The sequence below is a fragment of the Benincasa hispida genome, chromosome 1, assembly GCF_027475165.1.
Source record: "Benincasa hispida cultivar pf3 chromosome 1, pf3_genome.v1.1, whole genome shotgun sequence".
Taxonomy (NCBI): Eukaryota; Viridiplantae; Streptophyta; class Magnoliopsida; order Cucurbitales; family Cucurbitaceae; genus Benincasa; species Benincasa hispida.
The window spans coordinates 52,235,786-52,261,901 of NC_143478.1; the positions used below are offsets into that span (position 1 = coordinate 52,235,786).

General features: G+C 32.0%; 2 protein-coding genes across 3 annotated transcripts; one reads left to right on the forward strand and one right to left on the reverse strand.

The window, feature by feature from the left end:
- Positions 1–453: 453 nt before the first annotated feature.
- On the forward strand, positions 454–6,475 carry LOC120069685 (meiosis chromosome segregation family protein). The gene is made up of 6 exons (XM_039021466.2): positions 454–781; positions 1,662–3,379; positions 3,483–3,734; positions 5,028–5,108; positions 5,233–5,853; positions 6,166–6,475. Exons 2-6 carry the CDS (start codon positions 2,138–2,140, stop codon positions 6,217–6,219), a joined length of 2,250 nt encoding a protein of 749 aa, XP_038877394.1. The 5' UTR covers positions 454–781; positions 1,662–2,137; the 3' UTR covers positions 6,220–6,475.
- A 13,228-nt stretch (positions 6,476–19,703) lies between these two features.
- LOC120069688 (phytyl ester synthase 2, chloroplastic-like) lies at positions 19,704–26,055 on the reverse strand. Of its 2 annotated transcripts, XM_039021469.2 has the most exons (14): positions 25,265–26,055; positions 24,923–24,974; positions 24,714–24,769; positions 24,163–24,321; positions 23,722–23,826; positions 23,180–23,280; positions 22,906–23,027; positions 22,189–22,297; positions 21,700–21,830; positions 21,139–21,508; positions 20,730–20,843; positions 20,551–20,636; positions 20,360–20,469; positions 19,704–20,274 (listed from the first exon to the last, which is right to left on the reverse strand). In XM_039021469.2, exons 1-14 carry the CDS (start codon positions 25,698–25,700, stop codon positions 20,084–20,086), a joined length of 2,142 nt encoding a protein of 713 aa, XP_038877397.1. In that variant the 5' UTR covers positions 25,701–26,055; the 3' UTR covers positions 19,704–20,083. The 2 variants fall into 2 exon arrangements, with proteins under 2 accessions (XP_038877397.1, XP_038877396.1); XM_039021468.2 differs by having other exon boundaries at positions 20,551–20,843; positions 25,265–26,027.
- Positions 26,056–26,116: the final 61 nt, after the last annotated feature.

Sequence of the window (26,116 nt, forward strand, 5' to 3'; positions counted from 1 at the left end):
CCTTCAGATTACTTCAATACAAGCTTGAACTTAATACTAACTTAAAAGCTTCAAAGTGTATAGGACCGAGTAGTACTAATGCGAGATTTCTATGCATGTCATCTCTTGAGTTGTCTATTTTAGGACTAAGTGCAAAGATCATTTCTTTATTAGAATTCATCTTCGTCTCTTTAATTTTGATTAAAAACATAACTTTAAAAGACTAATTTTAAAAATTTATCGAAAGTAGATAAAAATAAATTTAAACTTGGAAGGAAACTCAAAATATATTAACTAAAATAAAATTTAAAATTGAAATAAAAAAAAGGAGAAAGATAAAAAAAAAAATAATAATAATAAAGAAATGAGATTTGCAATAAAAAGAGAGTCTAAGAAATGGCGGTGGCAAAGTTTGGAATTGGATGTTGGACGATGATGGTTGATTTTGATGAGATGAGGATGGTGTTATTGTATTTTGGGTTTATAAACAATAGACATGGGAGACAGAATAATAATAAGATTAAACCCATTTTCCTTTTCGCTCTGTACCCATTTTCCCATTATCCCATTTCAATTTTCATTACCCATTTCTTCTTTCATCTCTTCCATTTCCATTTCAATTTCAATTTCTCTCTCTTTCTGCGGACCAACCAAAAGGAGAAGAAACCACCCTCTTCCCTTTTCCCTCTTTCATTTTCTCTCTATTTTCATCTCTTTAATCCTTCAATTATTCCGATTCTCGATCTGGGTTGTGTTCCGATATGGTTTTTCTCCCGGATTCTTTCACCCGACGGCTTATTTGGTGCGTCCTTTAACCCGGATGTTTCTTTCTTTCAATTTTTCACTCACTCAAACGTAAACCCATTGTTTCTCTTCATGATTTATGGTGATCGAGCTTCCAATAACTCTGTTTTCTGTTGTTGTTTGCTCATTTCTGTGTGCTGCTGGACGAGCTGTGGTTTTAGACTTTTTTTTTTTTAGTTTAACGGAAATCTCTTTCATGCCTTCTTTTTTAGCTTTCTTTTCTTCTTCTTAATCACTGAACAAACAAATAACTTCAAAAGAGGAACATAGAAATAGAGAGAGAGAGATAACATATCAATGAATGATTAAGAACTCCAGTTGCTTGTTCTGGATGGTGACCCACATCAAAATGTAATGCATTTGCGTTGAATGGGTTATGGGTTATGGGTATCGTACAAGTAACTTCTCCTTTTTTGAGTCATCTTCCTGTTTGACGTTTTGGAAGTTGGATTCTGCTTTTTCGGTTGGTGTTTTATTTTCGAGATAGACAATCTCATGTAGATCTTTACCCACGAAATGCTTTGTTTTCCTGCAATGGAGGGGTTGTGAATTTGAAGAATCTGTACTCTTTTCTTTTTGCTTTCCATCCTTGTTTCTTCCATTGTGTTCATCTATGGCGGATTCTGCATTTTGTATAACATTCATCCATATGGATTGATTGGGATGTGTAAGTTGCAACTCCAGTAGATCATATGATGAATAATGAAGCCCATCAATGATCATCTTATAAGTTATATAACCATTAATTATAGAGAAGTTGTGCTGCTTTATAATATTTTGATGGAATTGGATCCGTACCATGCATTTAGAAATGCAAGGGTAAAGTGAATGTAATTGATTTTGGCAAAGGGACTAATCATGGTTCATATTATTTTCAGGGGTGTGCACTTACTCCTTCGGCAATGACGAATTGTATGTCTTTGGATGTTCCTTTGAATGGATGTCGGAAGAAGCTTGTTCATTATGAACTTTGGTTATCCCACATATGCTTGATTTTCTTTTTGACAAACTCCATGGACATGGAAGAGGGTATGGCTAAATCATGGTTACTTTTGGAAGATACATAGCATTGGCTTATATTTAGATTTTGGAATTGCAATCGTTTGATTTTTCTTCTTTCATCAGGGTACAAGTAAGCATAGGTAGTTAAGCATTTAAAACTGTAGTGTTTTAAGGTAGATGATTGTCCATTAGAAACCTTGGTAGAGAGGCAGGTATCTGATATCCAACAGCATCAAAGGGAAACTCAAGGCTCTCTCAAAGGGAGAAAATTATATATGTAACCGAAAAAAGAGAAGGAACCTGAGTGAAATCCTATTTGAAATATACAAATTAGTCTCTGGAAAGATCGATCATGGGGTTACCGCAAGTTCCCACCAGTGGAACAACTGAGGAGGTACCAGCAGGTTCATTGAGCATGTTTCTGCAGAGCCCTCCACGTTTTAATGATGTGAGTTCTTGCAATTTGGCTGGAATCTGTAATGGAGGCTTAAGCAGGTGTGCTGGTAGTTCACCATACTCTTCCTCTGGAGATTCTGAGAGAAACCTCTATATGGAGCTTCCAAATTTTTGTGAAAACTTGGCTAAGGTTGGTGGGGGATTGGAAAATGCTTCCTCCAATTATCAAGGTCCAAAAATTGGCTCTATGGATGATGGTTGCTGGTTTAACTCTAAATGTGGACGAGAGAACCATAAGCCTGTTTCTAGGATAGTGGGATTTGTGTCAGGGGAAACTAGTTCTAGAAGTGAAGAAAACTTAGTCGATATTAGGATTAATGAATCTGAATCCAGTGGTTCAGCAGTCAGAAAGCGGTTGTTGTCTCCATTGAGTAGCATGCTTTTTCCAGACCAGTTTAAGGGTGATCTTTTGGACATTGGTGGCAGAAAAACTGATACCTCTATATCTGAAAATTTAAGAACTTCTGCACCCCATGATTTTAAGAAAGCCCATGTTGGAAGCAAAAATGACTTTACCTTGCGAACCCGATCTCTAGCAGGTTTATTGGAACGGAAAGAAGTGGTGTTTGACAGTGATGTTGTGAAATCAATTGTTTTAAGTGATAGTCCTCTGCTAGAAAACAAGAAATCCATTATTCAGGATGAGATATTATCTTGTCCAGGACATGATGAACTCAGTAAGTTGAGTCGAGTAAGAACCCATGTGGATTCTGAAAGTCTATCTCCTGAGATGGTGTCTGTGGTACCACTTTCTCTGTCACCTCTTGGTCCAAAGATTTCTGAGAGAATGAAAAATGCTGCAAGATGCAGAAACATCAAGAAAGAGAATGTTGGTTATCATTCATTTCTTGGCGATATAGAAAAATCAATTGGAGGTTCAGACTCACATATTTTATTTGCCTCTGATGAAGAGGAAATCAAATCATTTGATGATGTTATTTTGGAGAAAGAGTTTCGGCCGTCCTCCTTGGAAAGCTCCAAGAGCGCACGTTGGATTATGTCTCAGGATTCAGTCCCTACTTCCCAGAGCATGCGCTTTGTTAGAAGTTTGAGTGGACTTCCCGTTAGGAGATCGTTGGTTGGTTCATTTGAGGAGTCATTATTATCCGGTCGATTCTTATCTGGCAAACTATGTCAGGTTAGTATTTTGCTACACAATGCAAGTCCTGAATTGATATAGAAGGATTTACTTTGCCACGTTCCTAACTTGATTACTTGTTACTTATGTATTTTATGTACAGAAAATTGATGGTTTTCTAGCTGTACTAAGCATTACTGGAGGGAACTTCTCACCACAGTCTCAGAAGCTGCCATTTTCAGTAGCAAGCGTGGATGGAGATCGCTACTTGCTATATTATGCATCTATCGATCTTGCAAAAAATTCCCTACTAAACAAGTATAGAGCTCAGAAATCCAAACAGGTTTCAAATAATGATGAGTCGCAAATGGTGAAGAGTCGCCTTCGAGTTCCTATCAAAGGGCGTGTACAACTGGTGGGTTTCTTCGTCTCTTTTGATGTGATTACTCTAGAAGGATTTATATGAGATGATGGCATTGCACCTTTTGTCTTCCATTTCAGGGGATGTTTCTGTATATATATGTGCCATTGTAAGTGATTAGTTCATTTTAAAGTTGCACGGTTTAAGGACTACAACTAATTAGGACAACATTTTATATGTTGAGCAATTATTTTCTTGTTTTCAGTCATTTGTGATATTAATGATTATTATGTTAAATTTTGAAGGTTACTTTGTGTATTATCCTTCTAATATGGAGGGTTTTAATGATGTGTCAACTTAGTCGAAGATTTGTATTATTTTGTAGTGTCTAGAATAATTATTTATCTGAAAATTAGTTATCTATCTATATATCTAATATGTGTGTGTATATATATGCTTTTTCCATGTACATCTTGTTGGATCAGTCTTCTGCTCATAATTCTCTCTCTGATCCGTACAACATCTAATTTGTTATGTTATCACTTAAAGGTGTAGTTCACCGATATCTGTGTTAAGAACTTTGGCTCATTACTTTATCTTGTCAAGGATTGTTGTCATTTATCTTGTCTTGTATAGTGACTGATGTTTTGGGTGTATTTGTTTTTTTTGTTACATCAGGATTCACTTATCACTGTAAGGAAGGATGAAATAAGTTTGCATTGGAGTACTTATCTGTTGTGAGATACTAATTGAATTGTATGCTTTCATGGGTTGATTGAAACTGTTGAATGATATAATATTCAATGGACCTTCACCCATAAGCTTAAGCTTTTTGGTCAATTGGTAATTTAACATGGTATCAAAGTAGGTGGTCCAGGAGGTCCTATGTTCAAACTTCTACAATATTATTTTCTCCTCGGTTAATACTGCTTTCCAATTATTGGATCTTCTATATATTTCAAGCCCACAAGTGAGGGGAAGTGTTGGATGATATAATATTAAATTTACCTTCAAACATAAGCTTAAACTTTTGGATCAATCGGTGAATTTAAAATAAACTTTAAAATGATATAAGGAGGGCCCATCCTCCAAGCTAAGGTGATTAGGAGAAACTAGATCTGTTTTATGAGTTCTCATTTTTCCATTGTGTTTTTGGCCACTGTAATAACTTTCAGTGGTTCATTTCTCTTTATTCTGTGCTTGATTGATGGAATATCTGAATCGAATGCATTGTTGTGTTGGTTGGGCTGGTTTGGCACATTATGCATTCTATAGAGCAATTATATGAGCATATGTGATTAGAGAATTATCTTGTATTTATTTGTTCGACGTATTTTCTTTTCTCAGGTTCTCAGCAATCCTGAGAAGACTCCCCTGCACACTTTTCTCTGCAATTATGATTTGAGTGACATGCCAGCTGGCACTAAGGTGGTGAATTACCTTGATGCTACTTCAAATTTCTATTTATCATATTAACGCCCTGTAATTTTATATTGGACTGACTTTTTCAGATGAACATGTTTGTTTGTGTTTTTTGTATTCCGAAAATTAGACATTCCTGCGCCAGAAGGTTACTCTAGGTTCATCCAATGCAGCTTCTATGCAATCGAGAGAAGGGAAGGTCGACCACGACAATAAAATGGCAGACAATGCGATTTTAGCTTCCCAAAGAGGCAATCATAACGTGGTTAGCAAGAACATAACAGAGAGCAATGGAATTAATACTGGACATAAAGGGGACGGTTTGAAAAATGGGAATGAAAACAGAAGAAGAGAAAGCTCTGATATGGTTGATTTCATTGATGATGGGGACCGAACAGAGCAAATCTTTGATAACCAAAAAACAAATACTGCTTCTCTAGGTGTTGAGAATCGGTCTGATCAGAAGGATGGTTGCTGGGTTGAGAATTGCTGTGTGACTGACAAGAAACTGTTGCACGTTTGTTCAAAGGTCAATGAGAATACTGCAGGCGCCCTCCGCTACGCTCTTCACCTCCGTTTCCTATGTCCATTTCCAAAAAAATCTTCTAGGTCATCTCGGAAATCCAAATCTGATCCCCTCTCTGCACAAAACAAGCCTAACCTGGATATAGATGGCGAAAGAAAATTCTATCTGTACAACGACTTGAGGGTCGTCTTTCCTCAACGCCATTCAGATTCTGATGAGGGCAAGGTAATGGTTATAACCAGTAGTCTCACTATAAACTTGACACTCTTAGCCATATTTGATTTCCCCTCCATTTATCCACATCATCGATGCGCGCGCACGCACACACAGAGATTCCACCTAATCGGCAAGTCTGAAGTTTCTCATTACTTGTATGATAGGCTAAAAACAAGTCATTAGTTAGTATAGTTCAAGCTACTTCTAATGTTCAATTGTTTCATTGGCTTGGTTAAGTTAGTCTGTTGATGACTTGAATATGACTTCTAATAAGTTGCTTGTTCATGTTTTTGTTTTTGGTTCTATGTTGTGTAATGGCAGTTGAAGGTGGAATATCATTTTCCAGAAGATCCCAGATACTTCAGCATCAGCTGACACGGCCTCTTCCCAATGTGAAGCCAAAGTAAAGATTGTTCTTTTCTAACATATATCAAATACTGTACATATTGAACTTGGTGTTTTCTGTCATTTCCATCTCAAAAAATGGCTTAACCCAATTCCCATTATCATTCTCTGTATATAATCTCCTCCATGTTGAACAAATAGTGTTTACCTCTCACTTTCTCTGCCATTGTTCCAAGCAGACAACTTCAACTGGAAAAGCTTAAAATAATGAAAATCTCTTATGTCATGGCTCTCTTTGTAGGATAATTTTAAAAGCATTTTCTATAATTTAGGCTTAAGTTTGGGGTTTTAGCTTTTAAAATGATTGCTAGCAATTATGTTTCTTTCACTGAAGTAAATTAGTGTTTGTTAAATTTTAACTTGAAACCTAAGATAGTAGGTTATATTGATTGGTAGAAATATACTAAAGTATCTTGTTTGAGACATAATAGCTAAAATAAACCTATTATTAAGCCTTTTCTTTTAATTTTTTTTTTAATATAATTTATAATTTTAAATAATTGTTTAAAAGGATATATTTTGTTTGAAATAGCTCTATTTTTTTCAAACAAAACCAATATTGTATGAATTTTGTTGGATGCATTCAACTTATGAAAATTAGAAGCTTTATTTGATTAGCTGAGGAAGATTGGTATGTATAATATACATCTTAATTTAAAGGGATAAAATTGAAAATTAAATATTAATTAAAAACTGTATCTAATTTTAGGTGAATATGAAAAAACTGATTTTAGAATAATTTTAATATATTTAATTTCAATATGTTTTAACAAATACAATTTTTGTTTTTGTTTTTTTTAATAATCACTTCTATCTCACCAAAAACAACATAAAATGCACAATTAAAGTGCTTGTGAATATAAAAGGGATTTTAAATTTTTCAAAAACATGGGTAGTTTATGAGATTGTTTTGGAAGGAAGATCCATATCTTGATTAATGATCATATCCTAACAGATTATAGCTTAGTTTGGGGTTTGTGCACTTTTTAAAATAATTATTGGCAATTAATGAAGTAAATCATTCTGCTTAAATTTGAAAAAATAGGTTATAGTATTTGATAAATAAATAAATAAATAAATATATTATTTTAGATATAATAACTAAAATAAACTTATAAATATATTTTTTTTAATTTAAAATTTTAAATAATTATTTAGAATTATATATTTTGTTTGTTATAAATTGATTTTTAAATATTAAAGAAAATAGCTTTATTTTAAAAAAAAATCAATATGATATGCTTTTTTTAAAAAAAAAAAATTGATACATTCAACTCATGAAAATCAGTAATGCTTTTAAAATAGATGTGAAATTGACGTATTTTTAAAAGTGATTTTAACTGATTTTATTCAAATCTATTTTTTCAAACAGAAAAAAAACTGTTATAGTTTTTCTATAATCACTTCTATCTCTCTCAAAAGCAATTCCAAACGCGCAAAAATCATTATTTAATAAGCATTGATCCTTAATTATGGTAACTTTTTTAGGGTAATTGCAATAGGTAGCACTTAGAGTTAATAACTAAGAGGGCGTTTGAGGCAAAGAGTTAGTTATTATAGTCTTAGTTTGTCATAGTTGGGTTATGATAGTTTGTGTTTGAGGTGTAAATTATTTTAGTTTGAGTTATAATAGTATGTGTTTGAGGTGTAAACTATTGTTTGAGAAAGAAACAATAAATATCAAAGCAAAGAGCACAAAAAATGATTAATGTAAAATAGTAAAAAGTGTAGCAAAGGTTTTGAAATAATGTTCACTGTAGCTAATCGAGGAATACAAAATAGTATTTATTATAGCAAGAGATGTTTATTATAGTATTAAAATAGTTCTTGCTCCAAACACACCCTAAGCGTATACTTTAAAGAATTGCAGCTATAGTAAAATCTATCAGTATGCTATCACTGATAGACTCCTATTAGTGTGATGGACCCCGTGACTGATAGACTCTAAGAGCTAGATCTAAATTTTACTATATCTACTAATTCTTTTTCAATTGTGCTATATCTGCTAATACTTTGGACTTGATTGCTATATTTGTAACTGTCCATTTTTTATGATAGGAATTATATATAGATATATATATATATTGAGAATGTAGGGATTAAATAGGTATAAATTTTAAAGCATGAGAATTCAAGGACTAACTTGTTAAAAAGTTAAAAGTATATTAGTGTCAAATGTGACATTGATATTTAAATTGTATATGAATAGTTTAAATATTTAAATTGTATTCAAAAATATATTTCCAAGTATATTTTAGTGTGTCGAATAGTTTATCATCAATCATTCAAAATGCAATAGTTAAGTAACAATGGTGTATCAATAGTTTAGCATTTATTTGAAATTCATTTAAAATGTAACATTGATGTATCACATTAGCATCAATAGTTTAGCATTTTTTAATAGTTTAGCTATTAAAAAATTTCACTTCAAGTATATCATTAATGTAAGAATAAAAATTCAACACTCATTCTAAATTTATTTCAAGTATAATATTGGTGCATCAATAGTATATCAATACTCATTAAAAATGTTATTTAAATATATAAATAATGTATCTGTAATATATCAACACTCTTTCAAAACTTCAATTCCAAGTATATTTTAGGTGTATTACTAGTACCAATACTCATTTAAAATTCATTTAAAGTATAATATTAGTGTATCAATAGTATATTAATACACATTAAAAACTAGTCTAAAATATATAATTAGTGCATTAGTAGTATATCAGACATTTATTCTAAATAAAGTTTTAAATATAACATCGATATAACACTGGCATATTGATACTTCTTTAAAATACTAGTAAAAATCATGTACGATACACGTAAATATTACCATGTTAGGAAATTGGAAAGTAAAATTAATTTTTGTACACAATTTTGCTTACCTTGTACTAAATAATAAAATTAATCACATGAACTCTAAAACACTAATACAATAATATATTGTTGTTATTGAGGACATGTTAAGTAAATGGAGATTTTTCAAAAATAGAAAAATAAGGAAAAATATTAAAGTTGACAAAACATCACGTGGGGTTCTGTCCCGTCACGGTTTGGTCGGAGATGGGATAGGGTCTCCGATCTGGGGACGGGGCAGGGATGGGGAAGGTATCCCCGCCTCGTCCCTCGACTTTGCCCCGATTAGGTTTTTAAATATATATATATATATGGTATTTAACTTTTTACATTTAGCATAGTTTTTAATTTAGGCCAATCTAAGGCCAATTAAAGTGTCCAAGCCCAAACCAAATAGAATCTGGGATTTTTTTTTTTTTTTTTTAAGTCCTCATGGGGAAACATAAAGGAAAATGGGGATTTTCTCGACGGGGAATCCCTACCCCCGTCCCCACCTTCAAATGTGGGGAATGGGGGTGGGGATGGGGTAAAATCCCCCAACGGGGATGGGAACCCTCCTCCGCCCCGGCCCCGTTGCCAACCCTAGAAAATATTTACACAAATAGTAAAATTTAGTTATAATTGTGATGGACATTGTTATCAATGTGTAACGAAGTCTATCAATATCTATCGGTGATAGAAACTGATAGAAGTCTATTAGTGTCTATCAGTGATAAAAACTGATAAAAGTCTATCATCGATACTATCAATGATAGAAACAAATACAAGTTATTATTGATAGATGTTGATAGAAGTCTATAAGAGTTTTTTTTGTTATTTATGTAAATAGTGTGATATTTTTTCTATTTGTGAAATTTTTTTTAAAATAAATGTAATTCTTAGACCCAAATAATCAAATGTAATTCTTAGACCCAAATAATCTAGATAAGACTCGTTAATACTATATATATATTAGAATTTTTCTCAGGTCTTCACGTCTTCTTGACATAAATATTTTATCAATGAGGAAGATAGAAAGCTTTCTCTAATTTAAACATCAATTAATTATTAAATCCTATCCTCATTAATCAACCATCGATGTAATTGTTCTTTGAATTTAATTGAGAACAAGAGGAGTCATAAGATGTCCCACTTCATCGGTCTTAATGAGCACGTTATGACCTTTCTAATTTCAACTCAAAATTCATCCATAATGGGTAATGTTTAAAACCGAAAGAATATTTATAATCAAGTGGAAATTTAAAGACTTGTTTGGATTGATTTAAGAAAAAAATATATTTTATTTAAATATTTTTTATAGTAATTTATTAAGATAGACTTGAAAAGCTATTTTGAATGTTGCTAAACACTTTAATTTATTTTAAAATGATTTATTTTTTAAATCAAACACTTGAAAATGTATTATTACCACATCATAAATTTCTAATTTTTTATCCTATTTTATTATTTATATTTGTTTATGGAAGGGTAGATTTGACACTTATCTTACAATGGAAAGGGCAAATTTTTGGAAGACAAAATTTCTCCCTTTTGGAGGCTTTTATATATACTATAAGGGTGTTCAAGTGATAACAACTTGGACTACCCATGGGTTGGGTTGGGTTAGTTTTATTTTGGGTTGGGCTGGATTCATGTTAAATTTTTAAAAATTCGGGTTGACCCAATCCAACCCGAATTTCTAATATTATTAATATATATATATATATATATATATATATATATATATATATTCTAACTTAGAAATATTATAATTCATATATGTTTTTATATGTTAGATATCTTGGATTTTGATATTTAACATTTGAGTTTTTATGAAATTTTAATTATTAGTTTGTGTTGAACACAAATTTAAGTATTTTAAGTTAATAAAAAAGAAAAGAAAAAAATCCGATAACCGAACCCAACCCAACCTGAATTTTAAGGGTTGGGATGGAGACCTTACTTAAGTCATTTAGGTAGCCCGCCTGAGCAACTTGAATTTTTGGGTTGATCCAAAAAATCCTTCAACCTGTGTACACCCCTATATATTATAAATATAAATATATTTTCAACTATATCGGTAGGATATTACCACTTGTTCAAAATTTAATTTTAAGTCTAATATTGGTATATCAGTAATTTATCCAAGGAAAATGAATATTTATTCATAATGATTATGAATAGAAAGAAGTAAACTATTTATAAGTTAATGATAACATACAATATACGAAGATGGGCCACAAAATGCCCATTAACATAATAGTCTCGACTTAGTCCAATATATGAGGATGGGCCAAGCTCAATGTACAATCAAAAGGCCCAATATTATGATCGGAGCCTCTTTCGAATAACTTTGAAATAAAATGTCGGACAAAATACATTTTTGGTTCCTAAAGTTTAGAGTTACTGTCTATTTGATCATTTAGATTTCAAAAAGATAAATTTTAGCCCCCAAGATTTTGAAAATCATTCTAAAAGGTTGGCTTAATTTGATTGTTAGTTGACTCACGAAAATTTGTTTCACTTTGGTTCCTAAGGTTTGGAGTTACTGTCTATTTTACTCCACTTACGGTGTTTTAAAAGTGCAAATTTGATTCCATTGCTCTTTGATGCTCAAGAACATCGATCCATATAGAAAAGAGAGACGATCTGAGATGACTTTGGATTAGGGGTGTTCAAATGACTTGACAATTCGAACAAATTTGAATTATCTAACCCAAATTGTAAGGATTGGGTTGGGTTAGTTTTAATTTTGGGTTGAGTTTAATTTTTTATGTTTTTTTTTTTTTTTTGTGTGTGTTGGGTCTTAGTTACATTTTTAAATATGGGCTAGTTGTATAAATGAAATTCAAGCTCAAAATAATAGAATATGTAGTATAAGGATAAAATAATTGCATATATAGAACAAAAAATGATAAAACAACCAAAAAACCCATACCCAAACATCATTTTACACGTTGCTTCTCAGTTTTCTCAAATTGAAAATTATCACCGATAGTTGCTATCAGTGATAGTTTTCAATTTGAGAAATGTGCTATCAGTGACTATCATTGATAGCTGCTATTAATAGCTATCACTGATAGCTCCTACTAGTAGTAGTTTTTCGATTTGAGAAGTGTGCTATCAGTTGCTATCACTGATAGTTGCTATCAATTATAGCTTTCAATTTGAGAAATGTGTTATTAGTTGCTAGTGTTGATAACTGCAATCACTGATACTACTATCAGTGGTAACTTTTAATTTAAGAAATGTGCTATTGTTGCTATCAATGAATATCACTGATAGCTGCTATTATTGATAGCAACTGATAGTTGCTATCAATGATAACTTTCAATTCGAGAAATGTGCTATCAGTTGGTATCATTGATAGTTGTTATTAGTAATGCTACTATGAGTTATAGCTTTCAATTTGAGATATGGGCTATCAGTGGCTATCGCTGATATGTTTCTATCAATGATAGTCAAATCAGCTATTGTTGATGTATTTCTATCCATGGTAATGCTGTGATACTTTTTGTTGTTTGAATTTGACATCATGTTATACTTGTTTATAAATAATCAGAGACTTTTGATTAGTTTGTTGGTATATGTAGTGTATTTATATGTCTTTATTAATGTCTATAGATATAGAATGATATCCTTCTATATTGATAGTCATAAAGGATATCATTGATAACTAATGTCAATGATATTTTATATTGCTATAAATATAAAGGATATCGTTGATAGTATTTATGTTTTATGTAATATTTGGAGAGATGAGGAGATTGAGGAGATGGAAGCAAAAATTGGAGAAATGAAAGTAAAAAAAATAAATAAAAGTTACCACTGATAGCAACAAAACAAAGAAGACAAAATTGAAAATTAGAAAAATTCAAAAGTTAACTGATCAATACTTCCATATTTGCAATAAATATTTTAAAGCTATATTTTTAGATTTTTTTCCTTATTGCTCTATGTATTATGTCTGTCCTTTAAAAATATTTGGATCAACCAAATCTAACCTGAATTTCTAATAATATTATTAATATAAATATATATATATATTTATTTATGGTGGTTGTATTAAGTTTGTAATAGATATCTTGGATTTTGATATTTAACATTTAAATTTTGTGAAATTTTAATTAATAGTATGTGTTGTACACAAATTTAAGTATTTTAAATTAATAAAAATGCAATAATAAAGGAAAAAAAATCGGACAACTCAATCCAATCCGGGTTGGGTTGAAGACCCTATTTAGATCATTCGGATAGCCAAACCTCACCAACTCGAATTTTCGGATGAGTCGTAGGTGAAAATAATGGATGGAAAGTGAAGAAAAAAATAAATTGAATTATGGATTGACTTTAGATGTTAATTGGAAGGTGAGTGAAGAAAGACTAAAGTGAAAGGGAAGCGACATTAAAGGAAAAAATGAAAAAGGGGGGAAATGGAAAAGAAGGGGAAAAGAAAAGAAAGGAAAGAGATTACGTATTGAGTATAGGAATTACATATAGATTAATGGTCAACTCGACATGACCTTTCATTTGTATATTCCTTTCATTGCCTCAAAACTCGGATTTCCCTTTGGCACTCCAACCAAAACCTTCCTTTTGTATTTTTCTTTTCTTTTTTTATTCATTTTTTTTTTTTAAAAAAAAAAAGACTATTACTATTAGATACTCTTTGGGGACTCGACGTGAGATAGTATATTCTCATATCCTATATCATCTGTAGGCCCATTATCCTATCTCATCAATTTTAGTGTTTCGTATTTCACGGTCATTTTCCTTCTGTGTATCATATATCATCTTTATGCTTGAACCGATCGTTCATACTCGATCAAAACTCCTTAGACATCAGAACTCTCCAGATTTCAGAACTTCCCACATCCTGTATCATCTCAACGCCCCAAACAGTCTCTTAGTGTAAAACTACGAACTGAAGTTTTATCAGTTTAAATCTTTCATTATGTTTTAAATATCACATAGTGTAAGGCTTATTATTTTATCAATTAAACTTCTAAACCTACATAAGTTTGATTGACAAATTAAATGTCTTGTCTTATATTTTTCAAACTAAACCTAAAGAAAGGTGTAAATTGATATAGTTATTAGTTTGATTTTTAAACTAATAAAACTCCTAAAGTTCGGGGTATAAATTGAAATTGTACTTTTTTCTTTTTGTTGTTTTCAAATACAGAAAAATTAATCAAAATATTAGAAATATAATAAAATTTCACTGTCTATCTGTAATAAACTACTATCTGTATCGGACACAGGTAATAATCTATCGTAATTTACTGCGATTTATCGTAGATAAATTGTGATATTTTTCTATTATTTTTAGATATTTTTAGTAGTCTTGTCATTTAAAATAATTTTTCTTCTAATTATATATATAAGTCCAGTTCCTAACTTTTAGGTCATTAATCTATCTAATAGCCTTTTTAAAATGAAAATTTTAAAATTTGTGATTTTTTGTATCTAAAAAATTATTGAACTTTCCAATTTTATGCTCTGATAGGTCATTAATTTATCTAATAGCTTTTTTTTTAACGTGTATATATATATAGAGAGAGAGGTTTAGTTATCACTTTACTCCTAAAATTTTTAGTTTGCGTTTTAATAAGTTCAATATTTTAATTAATTTTTTCAAATTTTTGTTTAATTGATTCTAAAATTTGTGATTTTTGTATCTAATAATAATTCAACTTTCAAATTTTATCTATCTATAGTTCACAAACTTTGAGATTTATAAAAATCTATAAGTCTCTTGCCTATCACTAAAAAAAATTTGAATAGTTTTAAAATTTAAGTGTAATATAATAAACTATCAAAATGTTATAGTTTTAAACAAGTAAATTGAAAGTTCTTAGTAGGAGTTGAAATAGTTTGGTTTGATTCGGTTTGGTGGTCAAACCAAACCGAATTTAATTTTCTAATATGTAAAACCAAACCAAACCGTATATATGATTTGGTTTAGTTTAAAATTCAGTTTTGGTATTTTAAAAAAATCTATGTTATATATATATATATATATATATATATATATATATAAATAAAAAACAGTTCGGTGCAGTTCGGTTTTAAATTTAGTATTACTCTTTTTTTTAATATATAAATAAATAAATAAGTTAAAAATGGTTCAGTTTGATTTTAAATTAATTTTTCGATATTAAAATCGAACGAAACCGAATTAATTTGGTTCAAAATATCTTCAAACCTGACGGAACCACATTTTTCGATTTCAATGAATTTTTAGTGTGGTTTTAGAAAGGATTTGATTTTTAGAGTTTGAATGAGCAGTGGTAGTTGTTAAAGAGGCTATTAAATGGACAGAAGTTTAGAGTATTAAGGATTAAATAGGTAGCATAACATTTTAAAATTGAAGATATTTTTTTTTGGAAGAAATAAAAAAGGGAAAATGAAAACATAAACTTTTGAGAAGTTATTAGGTAGAAATATGGAAATATATTAATATAAAGATTGTAGAGAAGAAAGGGAGAGAGAGAGAGAGAGAGAGATAGTGTACGTTGCATTACATGCAGTGCAGAGGAAGTTAAAATATAAAATATATATTTAAAAAAGAAAAAAAAAAAAAAGAAAAGGGAATTGATGTGTGGATGTCCGACACAAGTGTGTGTGTGTGTAATGGATGGAATGGTTAGTGCTACCACTTCATGTCCTTTTTATCCAATTCCTTAACAATAAATATTCTCTCCTTTTTTTCCATTTTTACCCTGAAATCTTTATACTACCATTTACTCATCAATTATCGTACCCCACCCCCACCCCCACCCTTTTTTATTTATTTATTTATTTATTTACCTTTTTCTAAGGAGTTTATATGAAGTTTGAAGAAGAGAGTTGTTGACTAATTAGTTTGATTGTTGAGAGGGCAATATTGTCCAATTTAAATTCACAAATCATTGCATTGATAATATTATTCCTCTGATCACCCACACCTCTTTTCCTCTCTTATAAATATCCCCATTTTATTCCTCTTTCATTTTGCTTATTTTCTTCTTCTTCTTCTTCATTTTCATTCCCCTTCCAGAGCTGCTCCTCATCAATGGCGGATCCAACCATTTACGACTTCCTTACCCAAACAACCACTACTCCTTCTAATTCTTCTTCCAAATCTTCCAGAAAATCTCACTCTCAATACACTTCCCCTCGCATTTTTCCATGTCTTTACTGCCCTCGCAAATTTTACACTTCTCAAGCCCTAGGCGGCCACCAAAATGCTCACAAGCGAGAAAGAGCCGCCTCTCGTAAGCATTTCACCTCTGAAATTCTTCACCCCGCTTCACTTCAACACTCTCCCCCGCCGACCATCACTCATCATCATCATCATCTTCCGCCGCACTATCCACCACCTCCCACTCCAGCTGCTTTTCTCGACGACCATTGGTTTCATCAGAATCATTTCCGTGCTAACACCACCACCAACGCCTCGCCCGATGCTCTCTCTCCGAACACCGATACTTCCCTTGAACATGTAACCATCGATCTCACTCTTCGCTTATAAATCTACGATTCTCCGGTGGCTGTTTGTTTTTGTTTTTGCGGTACTGGAATCCCACGGCGGCGGACCGGAGTCCGTTTCGTTTCGTTTCTTTTTTGTTTTCCGCTTTTTTTTTTTTTTTTTTGTGGGAGTAGATGTGAATATGAAAGCCACGTGTCGGTTTTTGTTTGGTTGTCGAGGTTGAGAAAACTGTTCGAACAAATTTTGTATATGAGAAATCATATATTACAAGATCTCACTATGGAAAATCGAATGCTATATTTTTCAATTTTTCTCTTTATATTTTTAATGCCTTTTTATTTATTTATTTATTTATTTATTTTTTATGTTCTACATTTTTAATGGGTTTTTCATTTTCTTTTTCATATGTTTTGTAGTTTCTATTCCATCAACTTTATTCATTGAAGTGTGTGATTTTAGTCTTTACATTATTTTTGATATCTCTAGTATTGAAAATATTAATCGAAGTTTAACCTACTCTTGATAAGGATGTTAAAGTTTAAATCGAATCTCTCTCTTTATAGTATTGAACTCAAAAGAAAAAAAAAAAAATATTGAGTCGTTTTTATTATTATTATTTTTATTTTGAATTTTAGTGGAGAGAAAGTGGAAATTGGGAGGGGAAATCATATGAAGGAATCTTGTCAATCATTTGGTGTGACTTAGTACCATAGTCATGGTTAGACTTAGATAAAAACATTAACAAAGATACCAGTTTTGGATTCAAAGATTTTATGTCATAATATTCAAAATAATGAAACACTTTTCATTCCAAAATGGGACTAATCACTCATTTACACCTTCACACTCTTCACTTCCCAACAATTCAAATCTTATATTATCTTTAGTTTAGTTTGTAAATAGATTAATTTAGTGGAAAGGTGTTTGAAATTCATTTTTAAACTCAACATAACTTAATAATTAAGATGCTTAGGGTTATTTGAAAAACTGGAATGTAATCAGATTACTGGAAATTAGAAAAGTGTTGGAATGCATGAGTTAAAGTGAAGTGGAAGTGAGATCATAAAGCGTGTAAATAGTGAAGGATTAAGATAAAAATTGTGAGAATGAAATGAGTTTCATATTACAAATCGGGCTCAAAACGTTTAATCCAAATATGGATTTTAGATTGTATGTCATTCATTTACTATCCCCAAACAGCCACTTTAACGAAGTCTTATACATTGGTTGTCTAAACAAAATAAGATGAGTTTGTATATACGTTATTAAACTTTTCTTTGTTTGTTTTTTTTTTTTATTATTTTTTATTTTGCATTCATGAGAAGTTTAAAAGCCATCTTCATGTGGCGTAAAGATACTTCTTCTCCTTCTCCTTCTCCTCCTCTTCCTCGAAAAATAAAGATATTTCTTCTAAATGAGTTTTCAATTTTCACAAGAAGTTGTCATTTCCAATTACGTCTTTATTTATTTACTTTGAGTTAAAAATCACTTTTGGCCAGTAAGGTTCGTTTAATTACGTTTCCGTTTCATATTTCCTATTTTTGTTTTTCATTTTTTTAAGAAACTGACTTGTTTAATAACCATTTCTATTTATTGTTTATAGAATTTGAGAAACGTCGTTAAAAATGGGACCAAATTTGAGAAACCACAACCTATTTCAGTTCTATTTTATTTATATTCGTCCTTAAATGTAACAAAAATTAATCGTGGCTCACTGGTAAGTAGGTGTGCATCCTGGGTTTGATTACACTAGGTCAATCATTTATTTTATTTTATTATTATTTTTAAAATTTTATATTTGTTTCTTTCTTCTACACTTGTTTTCTTTTCTATATTATCTTTTATATTTCTTACTTTCTTTGATTTTTATTTATTATATTTTATATTTATATGTTAACTTAATTTTCAATTTTAAAATTTTCAGTATTTATATTTTAAAATTTTAATATGTATATTTAAATATTTTTTAATTTTTTAAAAATTTACAAGACATGTCTATATATTATTTTAAATTCATTTTTTCTAAATTATTATTTCTTATTTTTAATACCTTCAAAACCAATTAGATTTTATAATTTATAAATTTTATTTACTGAGACATTCATTTAGTTCATTCTAATATTTTACAACCACGACATTTATATAATAATATAATTTAGTTGGATTTGAGTCAACATTTAAGATGAATAACTTGAGTGAGATAATATTGCAGATAAAATTTTAGCGAGGCTCACGTATGTTTGATAATGTAAATTATGTATTATAATTATTTTTTATACCTATTTATGCATGTTATCTATTTTTTATTTTATATAATTAAATTATATTTAAACAGTAAAATAAGAGAAAATGTAAGGAAAAAAAAATACAAGAAACAAGAAATTATCATACAAGTTTATGTTTTTTTTTTCTACGAAACAAAAAATGAAAATAGTTGTCAAACATATTCCTATTTCTAGTTTTTAAAAATTAGAAAACAAGAAACAAGAAAAAAAAATAAAAAAATAAGAACATGATCCTAACTTTCTCGAAAGTAATATAGAGTACATGAACTTTAATTTGTAATAATTTAATAACTTGAATTTTAGCATAAAACAATTTAATTCTTATACTTCAAAATTATAATAGTATTTAATTTAAAAAAAATCTCATTAAGTGTTTGTTTTTTAATCATGTGATGGTAAACATATTTGATTCATAATTAATTTGTTGATTAACATATTTTGGAAATTATGTACATTAAATTTTAGTAATACTTTTGTTAGGATAAAGACTAAATCGTTTCAAACTTAAATTTGTTCAGCTATAATTATATATATATATATATATATAAATTCTCAAAATTCATCGTGGAAAATCCACAGTCAATACAGTAGCACAAGTAGTCAACTACTTCAAGGCTGTCTATGAGACATAATAGGAAAGATTTAGAAAAGATTTAGAAAATTTTCTAGTATTCACCTAGTACCTACATTCTATGTTTAGTACACTAGACCTTTTTTTCTTTAAAAAAAATCTTTTGTATCAATAAACTTGACATCATTCTCATGGATACTGATGTGATTGACAATTAATGGAAGTAGTATCTATTCTTTACAAAGAACTTTCGAGTTATGAAAGGTGATGAAAAGTTGAAACGTTTTTCTAGCCATCCCAACATATCAATTCTTTTTTATTTTCATATATAAAAAACTGAGATAGAATCATTGATATATATCTGATTATTTTGCAATACAAGCAAGGAGGGATCATGAATAGGTCTCCACATTAAAGGCCTGTTTCTTTTCCTTAGCATATGAATAAAATTTACAACCACAAATTGACATTATATGGAAAATTCATAACAAACAATAGACATGGGTTAGTTTTTACCTGAAAAGAAGGTAATCCTATAACTTATGAGAAGCACCAAATTGGCCACCAGGGTCAGCTTTTCACCAACATGCTTGTGGCCAATGGCCTAACAAACAAATCTAAGAGAATTCTGGCTGGTTTCTCATGCTATGGAGGAACAATCAATCAGATCTCAAAAGTAGGAATTTCAGATGTAAAACCATGCTTAGCTTGATAAGCTAGACGAGGCCATAAATGTCGGTAAGGATCGTCTTCTCTTTTATTTGTTAAGTATGCAAGGCAGTTCTCTACCTCACCCTTTACTTGAAGATATAGTTTGTGGGCGTTTTCTCTGTCGCGCAGTTCCTCTTTCCGCCCTTTATATATATAACAATTGAAGTTTATATCACAAGTTACCCAAGCAAACCATTAGAAGAATACAAATTCTTTTAGTAAACGTACCTTTGGTTTCGAATGGTTTTCCAAAGTAATAATAAAATCTTCCCGGAAGTTTAGGGAGAATTCCAGGGAAGTGGACATCTTGGTTTGCAACCTCACCATTCATGTCAGCCCTGCCAAAACAGGGATCATTCAGAAAGATATTCAAGCAAGAGAAGTGATAAAAGTGTTTTTATCACGCAAAGAAAAAGAACCTCAGTCTCACGGCTTCACTGGTTAGTTCCTCTATTTGTTTTTTAAAGAGCGGAATTTTCATCTGGTCTTCATAATCAAAAACCATCTGATGACAAATGAAATTAGTTTTCCAAAAGAGAATATAACAGAGCAATAGCCAGAAATGAAATGGAAGGTTATGGGGGAAGGGGAAGCGTACCTCACTAATATCATCTTCCCCCACAACTCCAAAAGGTACAATTTTGGCTCCAAACCGAGCAGCCATCCGAATAAACTCTGATTGTTCAGGCCAGAATAGCTTATACTCTTCACCCTGTATAGAAAGAGAGTAGAAAAAACAGAGGGTTTTTAGCTCCCATCCTTCGTAGTCGACAACTTGGTATTTGTAGGAAAAACCATTAGAAAAGACGTGTATTGCCTTTTTGCATAAATCCCAGTTCTGCTTAGAGATTTCGCTAATATATAAAAATAAACTGAATGTTTTGTGTTGAACTTATTATGAGAGTTAAATTCGTGTCAACTATAGAGAAGGTAATCTAATCAAATTTCATGCTAGTGATGGGACTTGATAGAGCAAACTAATGCCTTCAATTTGTCAGTCAACTTACCTTTCGATGTAGAGCTTCGCGCATGCCTCCGGGATATAATAAGACGTGTGCCTTTGAAGAAAGAAGTTTATAGAAGTTCTTGGCAGTTACAGGAACCGCCCCCATCATTCTAAATGAATCATAGGATGCTAAGTCGGGTAAACGTCCTTCCTTCGTTTTGATAAACATCATAGGATGTGCCATCCCTCGTAAAATTATGTTCTTTTCTTCGAAGAACTGGCCTACCATGGGAGCCAATTCGAGTCCCAATAGCATATGATACCCAACCAACAGGACAGGACCTTCTTCAGGAATACCTGCGAGTCCCCTTACAATTTTTCCATCTTCTAGAGTTGAAAACAGCACCGGACTAGTTGCAAAATTAACAAATCTACAGAAAAACCAAACTTGTTTATATAAGAGTTGTCACTAAAATCGTCATAAATTAAATACTGACAAAACGTAAATGAATAGAGATTCCGAATAAAGTATATCAATATACTGGCTCTCTCATCGTTAACAAAGAGTAGAAAACAAGTGACAGAAAAATATTTTTAGATGTTTGTGCCAAAGTGTTGCTACCTAAAGTCCTCAAATATTTTTCTGAATTCAGCAGGCGATGGTGGGATGAAATCTGAAACATAATCCAGGTGCTGCGAACGACGATAGAAACTGGCACCCCTGATTGTAGCAGCCAAATCAAGACCATCCTCCTGCCATGCATTCACTAGCAGAATTATGTTATGTTATGTTATTTATTAATTTCAGTGAACTCCCGACATTTCACTTACTATTAGCAAAACAAAGTTGATAACGACCTTAATGAAATGGAACCAGCTGCGTTTGGAAGAAGAAGAAAAAAAGAACACGCTTTTCTTTTATCTATTTCCTCCCCCTACATGAAACAGATACAGTTTCTTTTCCCCTCCACTGTTCTTATATGCAATCACCTTTGTTTGGATAGACCTTTACCGACTTTGATTGCTTTTTAGTTAGGAAGATAAAAAAGAAAAAATAATCTAAAGCTGAGAAACTTAACATTTATTCCACAAAAGGGAAATGATCTCCTACCAAGAAAAGAAAATGACCATTGATGGAAAATCTTCTAATCTCACATTTCGGCAAAAACTGACGAAGTCTTTCACCTTCCTCCATACTGGGTAGCAATTGATCTCTGCCACTGTAAAAACAAAATAATCCATGATCACAAACAATTATAAATCTTAGACAAAGAATGCAATGCATAACTGCAAGCATCGGCATGGATGCTTGCTCCTAAACATGACTACAAGATATATAATGACCATCTTTCCACTACAGATTGTTCAGAGGCTAAGGATGATGCTTGATTATACTAATATTAGTGTCGACCATATCTGAAGAAACACATATTATTGTGAGGGTCGATGAGCTTAGGGATATCAGATAAAAACTTCTTGTAGAAAGGCATGTTCTTAATTCTATTATCTTCAAAAGACAAAGTACACTGTTGATTGATTTCTCATCCAAAACTCCATCAATACTGCGGCTAACTATCTTCCTTCCACAGTGTTAATCTCTAAGATGATAATTGATACAAGAATTGAAATTCATTATCGTACATAAACAATTTGTGAAGCAAGGATGGCTAAACAACAGAATGGAAAGAAATAACCAATCTTGCGCTGGTTTTCTGCTCTGGGTGGAACAATTTAAGTAGGGGGAGACTGCATAGAAGCTAGGAAAAATATATAGAAAAACTCCCTTCATTATTCTTAGAATAAAAGGATTTTGACTTGAGATATAGACCTGCAGAGTATCAGAGTCTGAGCTTTTACGGCATGGAGCCGTGAGTTGGAATCAGCTGAAGCAGATTTAAGCATTTTCAACTTCCAGATGAGTGTTTCTACAGGTAAAATATCAGCAAGAACCTGTAACATCGATCATTAGCGTGTGCATTGTTGTTAACAAAATCCAGCTACACAATATTTTTCGTACGTTTTCATGGAGATATTATGTTGAGAAACAATCTTTTATCATATTTAAATTTTGAGTACACAGGTTGTTATAGAGTTCTTCTTACAGAGAGGTGAGTAGATAGAGCAGCAAGATCCTGTGATAATTCGCCGACTATTCGTTGCAATATGTCTCCCACACTAGCCAATGGCAGCCTAGAAGTATCACCTAAGAATTATGTTGCCAACACTTATTTTATAAAGTAAAAGATGATATGAAATACCAATTATTAAACATGATCCTTAAGAGCATAACCATTTTCAGGTCCAAAAGCTGCATTCGAGGGTTTTGAACTTGAAATCTTGTACTGAAATTATTATTATTATTATTTAATAAAAAACGGTTTCATTGATGAATGAAATATCCAAAGATGTACAATAATTAAATATTATATATTAAGTTTAATCTTTTTAATTTATTCTTTAACAATAATTTTTTTAATCAGTTTCACGAAAAGAATTTTCAGCGAATCAATTTGCCCGTCCAAACCCCAACTAATGATCATTCAAAAGAGAGAGAGAGAGAGAGAGAGCTTACCTAGTGGAAATGAAGTATGCATTTCAACCAATAAGTACATAAAATAAAACGTGAATCACAAGGAAAGAAAACCTTTCGGTAAATTCAGTATGTAAGGAAGGCTAACTTGCAATGATTCTGGCATGAATTCCAACAGAGTTATTACAGGTTGTAGTGGTGACTTGCTGAAAGAAGTAGCTGCCAGGGGGAAGTACAAAAAGAAATATTCAGCAGAGAAGAGATTACACACATAAATTACACAAAATATTAACTGAAGTCTGAAAGGTTCACATATTGAATAAAAATATGTTAATTTTTATCATACATCAAATCCCACCAAACGCAGATTTAAAAGAGAAAAATCTCATCCCAAAAAGGAAAAATAAATTGGTAGCATCTTGATCTTCCATGTATCCCTTCCCATGCATCACATCACAAAATTACAAAATATTGTGCAGTTCAATTTAAAAACTCTGTTTATTTTTGGTCTGTTGGGTATCAAATTTAGTAATCATCTCGCAAATTTTAGCTTACCTGGATTAGACAAAATCAATACAATATCGATATGTGGATTGCGAGCAGCAACAGACAGAGCAAGACATGCTCCCAAGGATTCTCCAGCAAGATATATTGGTTTCTTTGGTGAATGACGATGCTCATCTTTTACTGTTTTTTCAACCAACTTCAGCAATTCTGCATTGAGTTAAATAATTCAGAGACTCCATGATGTTTTAATCCGCCAATGTTGCAGAATCAACAGCTCAGTCTCGCTTTTCATGACAGCTAACAACTCAGTATAACCAATACAGATTTTTAATCTAAATCTACTTTAGTTGAGTCACCTCAATTAGATTCATCATTGCCGAAAACTGATGATGATTTTTTTTTCTTTTAATAGATAGATCCATTACCCGCTAAGAACCATTGTAGTCTGAACTAGTAAAGTAAACTAAATTTAGATAGTCATGTACTCAAATTCTCCTACCCCACTTGTAATTTTGTCAGGACAAAAAAGAAAAACCCTTCTTATACATTTATAAGGACGACCCAAAAACTCATTACAAAGTAAGCTTGCTGATAATGACCTGTAAATGGTGTTCGATCCCTGACCGGAATATGCAAGCACCATACGTCGAAAATCCTTGAATGAAGGCAAATACAAATCATTGTAAAGTCAGCCGTTACTACACGTTTCCTTCAATTTGTAAAATCAAATCCAATTTTGATCAAAGTGAAAGACAAGAAAAAGAACAATTGTAAATCATTTCGCACACAATTACGAGGTGATACATACTTCCCCAGTCTCTCGTGATGCTTGATAAGTCCAAGTCCAACCCCATCAATACCTACAGGTTCAAATCAAAAAACGATCAAACGATAATCATAGCAATTATATAAAGGAAGGCGAAGATGCACACACGTTGAATTGGAAAAGGCCAGAAGAACCCGGAAAAGGAAATACAGGGGCGTTATACAGAGTCAATGAGGATGAAATTAGTGATGCGCTGGTTTCGATTTCAAATTTTCGCAGAATAGCCTTATAAAAGATGACCAGTGGATGGATTTAGCGGGCGAGACAAAAAGCCAATAGAAATTACAAAGTAGCAAACGATCCAAACAGAAGAAGAAAACCAACCAGGCAAGAACAGAAGCAATGGAGAATTATCCATCCGAGAACCGGACTCCAGCGGCGAGAACCAGCGAGGAGGCCCACTGTCCGATCTAATCAATTCAACTGATTGTTCGAAATAGTCCTTCAAGCTCCAGCGGACCTCCGAGTTGAACCGAGTTCCGTTTTCAGCACCACCAACTCCAACAATCGCGGTTGTAGCATTTTCGTAAGTCTTGTCAAACCGGGCATTACCAAACAAATCAGTCACCGAGGAGGTTGAAGTAGTCTCCGGCAAGGATGAGGAAGCAACTCGGTCCATGGAAGTAGTAGAGACAGCAAGTCGCGGAGCATTAGGGATCGCAATCGGAGCAGATTTGAAAGTTCCAATGGAGGAGGTCCTATGACGCCGGAGAGGTGAAAAGAGAGAGCCATGGAAAACACAAGCTCCGGTGGCGGCCATGAAGAAGAAAGAGAACCCAATCCCGGTCCAATGATGAATGAGAGGCGTGAAAGGTGAGAGAGTGAAAAGAGGGAGTTGAAGTTAAAGAGGATGTGGGGTGGCCGGTAAATGGCGGGGGCGGTGGCGGAAAGTGGAAATAGAGAGTGGGGCAGAAAGTGTTTGTTGGAAACTGGGCATTGGCCAATTTATTTGAGCTCAGACATTAGAGGTCGGCTGTGTGGTGGCCGCTGCCTCCGGGAATGGTCGGCAATGCCGGAATTGGAAAATGGAAGATACAGCTTTTCTACGCTGTGACGCACCTTTATTGCTTCCTTTTAGGCCCTCCTCAATTTGTCAACGTAAAATTCATAAAAATAGCTCTTTCCAATTTTCAATTTTGAAAAATAGCCCAATTCTTTTGCATAACTTTGCATATG

What these genes read in the sequence shown, in the direction of transcription:
- LOC120069685 (XM_039021466.2), top strand. Translation starts at nt 2,138, where the DNA reads ATGGGGTTACCGCAAGTTCCCACCAGTGGAACAACTGAGGAGGTACCA. An exon ending in TATCTGGCAAACTATGTCAG is followed by an intron (nt 3,380 to 3,482) that starts GTTAGTATTTTG and finishes TTTTATGTACAG; the next exon opens with AAAATTGATGGTTTTCTAGC. An exon ending in CAGATTCTGATGAGGGCAAG is followed by an intron (nt 5,854 to 6,165) that starts GTAATGGTTATA and finishes GTGTAATGGCAG; the next exon opens with TTGAAGGTGGAATATCATTT.
- LOC120069688 (XM_039021468.2), bottom strand. Translation starts at nt 25,700, where the DNA reads ATGGCCGCCACCGGAGCTTGTGTTTTCCATGGCTCTCTCTTTTCACCT. An exon ending in CAGACTCTGATACTCTGCAG is followed by an intron (nt 22,298 to 22,905) that starts GTCTATATCTCA and finishes TTGTTTTTACAG; the next exon opens with TGGCAGAGATCAATTGCTAC. An exon ending in GCGAAGCTCTACATCGAAAG is followed by an intron (nt 20,844 to 21,138) that starts GTAAGTTGACTG and finishes CTTTCTATACAG; the next exon opens with GGTGAAGAGTATAAGCTATT.